The sequence below is a fragment of the Plectropomus leopardus genome, chromosome 4 (genome assembly GCF_026936395.1).
Source record: "Plectropomus leopardus strain MGB_pleo_1.0 chromosome 4, ASM2693639v1, whole genome shotgun sequence".
Lineage (NCBI taxonomy): Eukaryota > Metazoa > Chordata > Actinopteri > Perciformes > Serranidae > Plectropomus > Plectropomus leopardus.
In genome coordinates this window covers 6,179,418-6,191,684 of record NC_142179.1, presented here as the reverse complement: position 1 = coordinate 6,191,684, position 12,267 = coordinate 6,179,418, and the positions used below count along the sequence as shown (strand labels likewise).

Sequence of the window (12,267 nt, the reverse complement as noted above, 5' to 3'; positions counted from 1 at the left end):
CGTCAGTTACTTTGTACTTTGTATACGCAACTGAGCGTCCATGTGTGCACATTCAACAGGCAGGACTGTCTATAGTAAACCTGAGATATCAGTCAATGAATGTGGAGCACTAACTGAACCGCCTCTGTCACACAGACCTGCTGTATCAAGGGTTAAGAAACGCACGCAGCAATAAATGTTAACCGCAACAGTATCTTTCCACAGATAAGCGCTGTCCAGCCAGCAGTGTTAGGTAATGCAACACGCTGCAAGTCATTGTCACACAGCCAGGCAGCTCTGATAGACACAAACAAGCCTCTCCTCTGCTCTCCTATCATCCCCGCCCCTCCAGCTGCTTTAGAGAAACAAGTAGGCCAAAAGTAGGAAGACTTGTCTTTGCTTTAAGCGCAACAAAGGGAACGGAGCAATTTGATCCATGCAGACTATCTGGGGTTTTGCACTGAGCAGGGCTGAGGGGGGAGAGCTGCTCTTGAAAAACAGCCTCCCTGCCTCTTGTTTGTCAGTGATTCCCAGGAAGGCTTTTTCTTCTCTGCCTGCTCATTATTTCTGCCCTATCTTTGAGCTTACTCGGCAGCATTCATGCAAGTCAGTGCTCTCCCTAAACATCCCTGGAGGATGAAAGGGATTTCCCAGCTAGCCTCTGCTAGTAGGTAAATATAATGGGTCTGTCATATGGGGGGAATCCACCACATTAACTCCTGTTAACTTAGCTCTTTGCTAGATTTTAAAGAGCTTTAAGTCCCAGAAAGAGAAACTCTATCGGGGAAAGGGTGTTTGATTTTCGAGGCAGCGTTGGATTTTGGTTTCCCTCCACTACCTCACCAAGGGAAGAGAGCTCAGTTGAACCGCTGCCATTTTCCCCTTGTTTGTATGTGTGTGCAGCTGGTGTTGTTAACAAAGGGTGGGCTCACTTCCCCCTCTTCTTTATGAGCGTACAGTGGGAGAACTTTGGAAATAACACAAGTGTGGAGTTTGATTCCCACAGGCTGCATGCTATCGCTCTGAACATGCTGCTGTTTTCCTGATGCACTTTTTAGCCACCAGCGTGTTATTGTTACCTGTGTTCATTTGTGGACAGTAACAAAGTCTATTCACCCAAGTACTGCACTGAAGTACAGTTTTTAAATATCTGTACTTTAATTGCATTGCATTAATTTTTTTGGAAAATTATTTTGACTCAATTATATATCACAGACAAATATTGTATTTTTGACTTGACTACAAGTCAAAAATGCGAGTGGTTTGTTTGGCAAAGTGGTGTTCTTGAACTCAATAATCTAAAAACAAGGCCTTAATTGGCATTAAAACATTAACAACTACAACATGCTTAGATGCAGTCGCCTCTGACTTCAACTCCTCAAATATTTCTTTCCAAATGAAATGTTACAAGTGGTGAAGACTTGACATACAAATGGTCATTTGCAGCTTGAAGTTTTCCTTTAATAAAAAAGTGAAGAGGTGTTTAATTTTCACATTTTTTCATTTAATTTTTTTTCTCAACCATCTTGTGGACTAATGTAATTCACCATTATCTGATAGAATTTTACAATTATCTGCAGTTGTAAATATAGTAGAAATGCACATTTTGACTCATTCTTATGCTAATATTTTTTGCCATTATTCAGTTTCAAGCTGTGCTTTACTCACCTACATCTTAAACTGTTTTGAAGCTGTCTTGCTGTGTAGCTCTTAAAGACATAAAAGCGCATTATAAACGTCATGCATTAATGTTGTTACAATCTGGCAAAACCTCATCACACATTCATTATTCTATTATCAGTCAGACCATCAAATAGTCCCCTCCCAGCTTTGGAAAACTGACAACAAGATGAAATAATTACAGTGCCTTTTATACATGTATTATCCTCCTCCTCCAGACTCACTGTTATGCTTCACTGCAGTTTTTGTTAGAGCATGCTCAACCTGACACCCAACAGGTGCTTTGACATAATAGCCCATGCAATATAGTCATATAACTTTTCATGTGTAGTAATGTTTTTCCCTGTTGGTTACAGTAGTTTAAGATCTGAAGTTATTATTCCTGAAGTAATATGAAGTTTAGGGAAATTGTAATTTAGGTATTAATGGATCAGGAGGTGTATAGGTCAAATATGCATGGCATTAACTTGGCAGTTCACAAGACTCAACTTAGACTTAAAATTGAACCATTAACCTTTCACTGTATTGGGTGAATATGATTGAATTGGCTCGAATTTGTGTGCTCACAAGGCTGCACATGCTTATTTAATTGTCAGGCAGCATAAGAAGGCTTACAAAATATCACATAGAATATTTTTCAAATGTCCTCAACGCTTCATTTTTTGTGCTAAATAGTCCAACAATCTTCTCAACCAAGATTGCCTTTTGCTGTTCTTTAACATCCTTTTAATCCAGCCTCATCATAGTGCATAATGTCCCATTTTTTGTCACAGTAAGTAGATCAACGGTGTGAATAAAACCATTATACGGATTCAAGAGTGCTGTTCTGACTAGAAAAATAAATGTGGGAAAAAATACATTGAAAAATGTCACAGGATGTCTTCAAAACCGCACAGATGGTGCATAATCAAGAACAGGAAATCAGTTGTGTTTTCCTTTCTCATCCTCAACAGTATTTTAACACCAAGTCCCACGGCTTCACAGATTGCACTTTTCCTCTGCATGAACCGTCAGCAGTGGAAAGTTTGACAGCACAGGAATGAGTTAAAGGATGTTCCAGTTAAGCTGCTGGCTGCTTTTTGGGGTTCTGGTTTGTTGCTGTTGGCATCTCAGGGTTCGTTAGAGGCCAACTGATTTCCTACTTTTCCAGTTTCAGTGGTTAGCATATGAAGCTGCATGCTCAGCTTCACTGCAGTTTTTCTTCTAGTCTGCGCGTCTGTTTAGCCAGTTTGTGATTTTAGACGGCATGCTTGCTCATTTTCTTGTTTTTTTTTAATTTAAATTTTCTTTCTCTTTTCTTTGATTTTTATTTAGCAATTTTGGTAATTTGCTTATACATTACACTAATGTCTTGCTAATTTTTCTTCTTTTGTTGCTCATTGTCGTCTTCCCACTTTTTGGAAAGAAATCAAACCACTTTGCTCAGGTATCAAAATGCTAAACAGAACGACAAGGTGGCATGACGATGCAATATTCCCGCCTCGAATGAGCGGCATCAAAGGGGCTTTTGTCTAGAAAAAGGGCCAAATATTAGCTGTAAGCATTTGCATCACATTTGCTGTCAAAACTTGACCTTTACAGCTGCACATTTGTAGCTAAAGTGATAATCCTGTGAGGTATGATCACATGCAGAGTTCACTCATTGCCTTACTGTGGCCTCATCCAGCCAGGCGTGTGTGTAACAGGTGCTCAGTCTTTTGAATACAGACTGTGGAGGCCTGTGTGATATTACACAAACAGTGTGAACAGCAGCCCTCTTCTGTTTTCTGTCAGTTTCTGTGGAAATAGCAGATCACATCCTGATGTTTTCTGTCTCCTCCATCTACTCGGAGAGGCCTGACTGACAGGTGGGGAACACAATAGGGTGAAGCCGGACTGAATGGGGATGGAAGTGTCATTAGCATGAGAAAGCCCTCATCCTCAGCTCTCTCTTCCTCTTCACATTGTCTGCTTCATGTCTCTGGCTTCCTTAAAGAGACATCATTTCCCTTAGCTGGTCGGTAGTTCAGTTTGCCAGCAAACAACTTTCATTTTACTTCCCTTTAGGATATGTCAATGTGGCTGATTTTAATATGATTCTCAAGTATATCCTCAATATGTAAAGATTTTTTTTACCAAGTAAGAAATGTTTGAAGTTTTACGTATTTACTGACATACTTACTTTACTTTGTTATTTCCAGAAGGGAAATGTCGTCGTCACAGCAGCACTATACATTAAAACATGACAACATAACAATACGACTACAGATAAGATCTGACACATAAAAACACAGCGACAACATCTTAAAAACACTGAATAAATAGAGGAGGTGCTGCTACAAGCTGATTTTGAAGTGATGTTGAATAGTGTGTTTTTTTTGCAGGCTGTTAAAGGGACACTTCATCGACTTTCGACCAGCTTTGTATCAAAACAATGTGAGTAGTATGTGTAAATGAACTGTGGTAAACTTTCCTCCATCTAACCAGTGCCTAGATATCCCTACCAAATGATGCAAAACGCATCATTAGGCAAAGTTTTACTGGCTCTGAAAATGTGCTGTCGCCCAAACTACAGGCTGTCCTTCTGCATTTTCGTATTGCCCGCCACCATGGACACAAAGAGTGTAGAAGCAGCTTACCACAGTTCATTTACACGCACTGCCCACATCACTATGATCCAAAGCTTGTTGAAAATCGTAGTATTCTTTTACATTTTTGCGCGGAAAATGACTTTGACACGAGTCTGAGCATCCAACCTGAGAATGTTAGTGTAAAAGCAGAAGTTAAAAAATCTAAGCAGCAGTTTCAGATTTATCCTCATGAATGTGGACGTGACCTCAGACACCACTGATGGGCCCACGAGACGTATTATAGTCACGCGTCAGAGCAGGGTGACATTTTTGTCACGGATACTCCTCGAGGCCTTATTGCTTTTTTCTTATAAAGCTGCGCTGCAGCTGGCAGTGTTGTAGTCTGGATCCTGCATTTACTCATCAAATATTGGATTGTAGAGAGAATATTAGAGTGGGAACATATAGCTAAATTACTAAACTGCTTCCTGACAACTGTGCACTCCAGTCTTGGCAGGACTGTGGGAGTCAAACGACAGCGCAGGGATCTCTCTTTATTGTCGCCATTTTTTTTGTTGCCAAGGCAGAGGAAGCTTTTGCCATGAAGCTGTAAATCTGCGTGAAAATCTGGCCGCGATGAGACAGAATGCGTCTCTCTCGTTTTCTCTCGCTCCTCTTTCTCTATTCCCCCCTACTCCCTTGTTCTCCTCCTCCCTCTGTGGGTGTTCGGTACACTTAGTGCTTCATGATTGCCAGGGCCGCGAGGAGGCACAATCGGCGGAGGCGTCAACAGCCCTCAGCCAAGTGTCCCTGCATCCCCGAGTGGTTTTTCTGGCGCTGTGTCGGTGGAGTGACAGTGGAGTCAGCGTTATCCAGTCAGATCGCAGCGTTCAATAACAATGCTGCATGGCAACGTGATGGTGGAATTTCCATAACAGCTCTTGTGTTGTTCATACGTAGAGTAATTTGTCACGCTAAAATGTCACACAGGCTCACCACACGTGGATTGCCTAGACAGTGAAAATGCTTATGTGTGCACTTCAGGCTGAACACTTTTTTTTTCATATCCACTTAACTTGGAGCATGTCTCCTGCAGCCTGTTAACACCTCTTAGAGGGAAACAACACCTGGGCAGGTGAAGAGTTGACATGTGCATTAAAGAGATGATTGTTTCTCAGTAGTATCTAAATCATTTTGTTTAAAATTAGACAAAAAGTGTTTATTTATTGCTAAAACTGTGTATATTTACCAGAGGGGAACATTTTGTTATTGCTGGTTTATGTTGAGTCTGATAAAGGTCAGAAATGAAAAATGCCCCTCTCAGTTTCGAAAAGGCCAAGATAACATCTTCATAATTGCTTGTTTTGTGCAACCAACGGTATAAAAGCCGTTTTTTAACCACAGTTTAAAGGAACTGTGTAAGATTTAGGGGGATTTATTAGAATCGAGGGATGAGGATTGCAGATTTCCACAGGCTGAAACTTCTCCCAGTTCGAATTCCTTCAGTGGTCTTTATTCAGGAGGTTTTCACCGGGAGCCAAATCATCATCTGCAGAGCTCCAAAACAAACGGACGAGGTGATTTAAACCAGTAAAAACAGAATAAATCAGTTTCACTTTTAAAAAAATATGGGTTTTTTTCGACACTCTTGTCTCAGAGGGGCTTTTTTAACTTTGGTGGTGACCACGAAAAATCAGAAGTCCCCATCTAGAGCCAGTGTTTGGTTTCCCATTCTTGGTTACTGTAAAAACATGTTGGTGAAGAGTTTAGCAAAGTTCACAGCAACATTTTTATTTTTATTAAGTGAAAATTTTAATAAGAAATCAATAATTATTATTTTTTTTTTTAAAAAAAAGCCTCTGGAGGTTTTACAAACAAAAAGTTTCTCCCATGCTGACACTTTCTTTGCACTTTTTAATTAATTATTTTCATTAGCGATCATTGAAATAAATTACAGGTACAGATAAATGCCAAATATCAGCCCCAATAATCACCCAGGTAATCTGTCAACCCCTAATATGATGCATTTCTAGGCTTTTTTTTTGGCAAATAATTTGCACATAAAGCTTGTGAGAGAAATAAAACACACTTCCACAGGAAGCCTGCTGTTTTCTTATTATCATATAATTATATTAGTATAAATTGAGGTTGCCTCTGCTGCCAGTACTTCGTATACTCATATCAGTCAATCCTTTCATGATTAAAGCTTTTCAACAGGTATGGTAGTTTGAACTGTTGAGGTACAAATATCTAAAGAGATGATTCCATTACTTTATATTTGACCTCTTTACTCCTATGAGAGGAATAACTGAACATATTGTACTCAGCTTTAGTTCTTACTGTACAAACACTATGCATCTGGATTTTATGTGACCTAATAATGCATTTATATAAGCAGTAAAGGTCTTTCCTTTCTAAATATGTGAGTGTGTGGGGTGTAGGATGACTGCTTGGATGTTTGTCAGCTGTGTTGATGTTGTGCTGAGCTGTGATCTTTATCAGTGAGAGTTTTGCTGCGTAGATATAATTTACACACTGTTGTCAAAATGATGATGAGGGGTTGCTTCAGGTGAATACAGGTTTTTTGGTTTTTTTTGTCCTCTGTAGATTCACAAATACTCTTTTCCAATGATAGTAAGTCTTGCTTGGTTCACTTTTGTGTCTGTAATTACAGATACATTTGAGAATCAAAAGAGGAAAATATATATATAATATGTATGGATTAATATTTTAATCAGCATTGCATTTTGGGGTTTTAATATTGCAGTATGTCTCTGAAACACCTCCACAGGTTGATCTGATGCCACCCTGATGGATCTAAAGATGTTTCCTGATTCAGCTTTCATTGCTATTTGTGTTTCAAGGCTGCGCCGGCTGCCGTGATGCATCAGCCAGTTATTAATTAAAGCTGTTTCTGATCAACCGTTTAAATGGCTTATTATCCCGCCCACTCCTTTTGGCTCAGACGTCTGTGTTTACCACATTGAAACTGATACAGATATAGCAGAAAGTCTGTTTTTTAATGTATTAGTGAACAATGTCCAACGCTGTGGGAATGTAACATTTGCAGCTGATGTATTTGTTCACTCCTCTTTAATCAGACATCATTAGATTCTGGTTTCTATATATATTTTTTGAATAAAGCAATGTCCACTTCTTAAAGTGTTATCAAAAGCTGACAAAATCTGCTTACAAGCACTTCTGATGTATGGATCAACAAATTAAAAATAACGCATTAAATAGTGAGCTTTAGAGATGCTTGTTGGCAGATTTTTAATTCAGTATTAATGTTTTAAAGCTTGACGGCACCTTTTGACAATTTCTTCTTCTCTTCTTGCTAGCGGTCAGTTTGCTGTGGTCAGAAGATGTCGGCACAGAATTACGGGTGTGGAGTACGCCGCCAAATCCATCAAAAAACGACGCAGCAAGTCGAGTCGACGAGGGGTGACGAGGGAGGACATCGAACGCGAGGTGAACATCCTGAAGGAGATCCAGCACCCCAACATCATCACGCTCCACGAGGTCTTTGAAAACAAGGCGGAGGTCATCCTGATCCTGGAGCTGTGAGTGGCCTCATCTTTGTTTTTTAGATATTAGATGAAAACTTTTACAAATTTGTAATATGTTTCTTAAAACGTAAAGGGGGAAAAATGTATGACTTGCATAAAAAGTATTGAAAAATACTGATCGCATTTCAACAAAACGAGATGTTGCCATTGTTTGGCGAGTGAGACATTTTCTAATTATTATGGTTTTCAAAGTGTGAAATGTCAAAATGATCATAGCTTTATAGCCTATGTAGCAAATTTATAAAAACAGTTTAGGTGGTTATCAGAGATGCATTCTTTTACGGTTTAAAATTTAAATTAAAGTGACACTGTAGTGAGTTAGCGTTAAACTTTCATGACGATGAAGAGCCAGATTTTTAAAAAAGTGGATGATCAAAATTAAAGTTGCAGAGGCCTATTTTATGACTTTTAATCCTTAGTATCAGTCAAGCTCCAAAAGCACTGTATCCTACATTTCCCATGATTCAGCTGAACAACATTTTAAGTCTCATGCTAAGCCGAGAAAACCATGCTAGCTGAAAAACTTTGGAAAGCTCCCTTCAGTCCCGTAAAATAATATTCAACTCTTCTCTCAGTCCGGCCGAGTTGTATTCTTCATGAGAAGTAAATTGAACTGGAAATGTGTGGCATGCTCCTTTAAAAAAGCAGCAGTTTGAGTCATGAGGTCGATCATTGTTCTGTCAAATAGCCAATCAGATCATAGTCCACTCTACGCTCCGAAAGTGTTGCGTAATTAAGCAATATTACATGAAAGACTATACTTTAATTTTATTTGAGCACGACAGTGATGTGTTTAAGACCGAGGCGCTTGCACTGAGGTCTGCGAGCATCACTGAAATTTACTGCTGCTGTGGAGATCTTTTTTACGTCGCCAAGTTTGAGAGAAACTTTGTAGGTAAGAAATTTAGTAGCAGCCAATGTCAAGTTTTTCCACATGCCTCCATGCTGCTTTCTACCTATTTTTTTCTGCTTAAAAAAGTTGCACGTGCGCGCTAATTTTGCTGGAAAATGTGTGTTCTTTGTGTGTGTTTTTTTTTTTTTTTAACTCAAATAAATGTCTTGCTGATTACAAGTCCTCGTAGTAACCAGTGTTTAAGGTGGATTGTTTGTAAACTGTGCCTGTAGCTGTTAACTATTTGAGGTGTCGTGGTGTGTGGCACAAAGCTCACAAAGTACCAGTTAGACCAGTTTCACAAAGCTGGGTGGAATTCAAACCTCTGTAGACTCATTCACGTTCACATTACAGTTACCCAGCCGACACGCTTATTCAGAACAAAAAAATCATGTAAGCAGAGTTGAGTGCACCTCAATTAGTAGGTCACCTTACAGCCAGCGGTAATGAGTGTGAGGGCTGCAGCTGCAGGACAGCATTCCTGACCGATGATCACTTAGCAAGGAAGGAATCACAAAAAGCAAAACAGCCCGGGCGTACAGTACAGCACGTGTGTGAATATTACCTCTATGGCTCATTTCCAGCTCAATAAAGTGGTAGAGCTGGTCACCATGGCAACATCTCAGTATTTGTAAAGCTTGATTGAAAGCTTCAGAGGAAAAATCTTAAATTATGAATAAAAATGAGAATTGAACAGGTGTCAATTTATGCCATTAGCTTTGCAAAGAGCACAAATATGATCTTATTTATTGAGTTATTGAGCTGTTTTAATAATGTTTTGTACAACACAGACATTATGTTTTCTAAAAAATATTCAGGTTTGTGAACAATGGCTGTAGAGCACTGCTGACTGTACTTCATTTATCAGAGGAGGGGATGGCTGGAGTTTGACTTTTTTTTTTAACAATAAATATAAAATACTACCTTTTCAAGCTGTATGCCTCTCACCTAAGCCAAAATACAAAACACAAGTCCCTCAGTGCTTACTTTTTTTTAATGCCTGACCGGTTTTGCAGCACCCCTTCCCCCCTCTTAAGTAACAAACTCTCCCTATCCCTAACCAATGAGGGAGACCGGCGCAGCGATAAGGAGCACACACAGAACGCTGAGTCCACTTAAAGTTCATTAAAGTGTGCACATGTTGAAATAGCTCTACTGTCAATCGAATTATCTGGATGTGTTAGTCCGACTTCAAGAAATTTGATTCAGTCTTATTTCAGTGGGACTAACGTGTTTACGTGTATTGTAAAAGTCCAGTTTTAGTCAGACTAACCCAATTATTCTACTTTTTCTAACATCATGTAAACGAACTGACTGTGCGGGCAGCGTAAACCCAGACAAAGGAGAATTTAACTTAAAATGTCAGGGAAAGAGTGGCTGAGAAAAGTCCAATTACTGCAGAGGTCCCTTTTTAAAGCAACTCATTATAACCAATATCTGCTGTAAAGAGCAACTATGCTGAGCCACTTCTCCGTCTTTCTAAAGGTTAATAGGAACAAGACAAATTTCATTCCACTTAATTATGGAATGCTTTCTATTCTTCCTCTGAGGTTATTTGATTATTTATGACCTTGTGTCAATGTTTTCTTTTCAGATTTGTCCTGAATTAAAGTCATTATAGCCCTCCTTGCTTCTGATGAGACTAATCTCAGTTCCAAACAGTGAAAAACACAAAGGACAGGTTGCATTTCCATATAATATCTGCTGCAAATGTGGCTGAGAAAAGTCCAATTACTGCTGAGGCCTCTTTTTAAAAGCAAGTCATTATAACCACTAGCTGCTGCAAAGAGCAACTATGCTGAGCCACTCTGAAGGTTAACAGGAACAAGACAAAATTTCACTTCACTGAGCAAAGGAGAGCTTTCTATTCTGTGTTATTTGATTATTTATGACCTCATGTCAGTGTTTTCGTGTCAGATTTGTCCGGAATTGAAGTTCTTATTAATCATAAGCGGTTGTAAGGACTGTTCAAACAGTTTCTGACTAGTTGGCCAATAAAGCTCGCAATAGCTGGGGAATTCTGGGTCAGTTGAACATGTTTAAAATCTCAGTGCTTAGAAAAAAAACCCAAACAGGCAGCACTCAGCGCAAAATAGACGCTCATGGCTCAGTCACGGTGCTGGCTTTTGTTGCATATCACAACTACGAGAGATGCACCATATGGATTATTTTGCATCTAATACAATAATTTCATATTTTTGCATTTTAAAAAGAAGTTTATAACCTGCAGTTTATATACACCTGAGAGCGATAAAGGCTTGCACACATTAAAAGTGTACCGTCATCTACTGTACTGGGGTGCATAGATGCTGCCCGTGTTAAGTCAGTGAAAGTAGTCTGGCTTCATATTATTGCTGCTATCATTATTGGAATTATTGGCGCTCCCATTGCAAAGAAAATACCCTGGCTCCAGGAAAGCACAGTGGTGGACGCGGCCCCTGAAGCCGGTGTAAGACTGGCCCATTCGCTCTCCCTCTCTCCTCCAGCTGGCATCCATCCTGTCTGTTGTTTGGCTTCATCCACACAACTCCTCCACAGCACATACTGTATCTCACACGTTCAGGCTTTGCTCTCACTGACAATGTTGCTCATTTCCACGCTGCATTGTTTCATTGTGTCAAGTTAGATTTCAATAAAGGGTTTCGTGTAATTAACCTCTTACAGGAACCTCTTTCTCTTCCACTTTCTGAGCTGCTCCTGTGACAGGAAGTTGAGTTTTACAGTCGTATTGTTTGTGAAGGTACAGCCACAAAATCTGTTTGGAGTTTTTGGTAAAACGTGGTTCTGTGAAGTACAAGATCGGTGTTGAAACTCAAAATGTTGCATAGTCTTATGGCTTCTGTTCTGTCTGTGGAGACCTGGCAGGTAATTATTTTCTGACCAGTCTGTCGCAATGATTTAGCAAATAGATTTCCAAACTTATTAATGTCAAACACTCCCAAAAAATGTACTATGAGCCACTGACAACCATTTGATAGGATTTACTCCCAGAGGAACTCGTATGACGAGGTGTTTGTTATTGTTATGTCAGTCAGGCTGCGTTTGTGCAGGCATGGTATGTTTGGAGGCGCCGGCAGAAGATTAAAAATGAAGCAGGAAATGTAGCGTGAAGATTTATTACATGCCAAGACACCAGATGGTATGTTTGACATGTGATTCAAGGTGCTTTGGTCAAGACATATAACGGTTTGAAAATCTAAAGGTTTTTTTTAGATTCTTTGGAGTGTTACCTTTGTATATTTGAGGGTGGTCTTTAAGAATAATGCAAGTAATAAGGATTTTTAAATCTGTGAGTTTTACCCATCAAAATATAACAATATGTTAATCAACTTTCATAGTCAATTTTCAACAATCAAAACTAGTAAGATACACAAAATTAGTCTGATAGAAAGACACACAATAATTTAAAAAAATCTATTAATAAGAATAAAAATTTTATTATCACTGTCTCATATTTGTTAATGTTTGTATACCAGAACTTTTAAAATAGAAGAGGCAAAAAGTCTGACAAAGAATCCATCAAACAAGTTTGTTAATCTGTCTTTGTGTCAATAAAATCTGTTATTTCTTTTTGTATTTAATGTAGCTGCTGTCGGCA

The 12,267-nt window shown here is 39.1% G+C and overlaps 1 protein-coding gene across 1 annotated transcript in view; it reads left to right on the top strand.

Moving 5' to 3' along the window:
• dapk1 (death-associated protein kinase 1) overlaps positions 1 to 12,267 on the top strand; it is a 96,207-nt gene that overhangs the window by 25,901 nt on the left and 58,039 nt on the right. Inside the window, exon 3 of the mRNA XM_042487731.2 lies at positions 7,550 to 7,771. Coding sequence (XP_042343665.2) covers positions 7,550 to 7,771 — 222 coding nt within the window. The remainder of the gene's footprint in view (positions 1 to 7,549; positions 7,772 to 12,267) is intronic.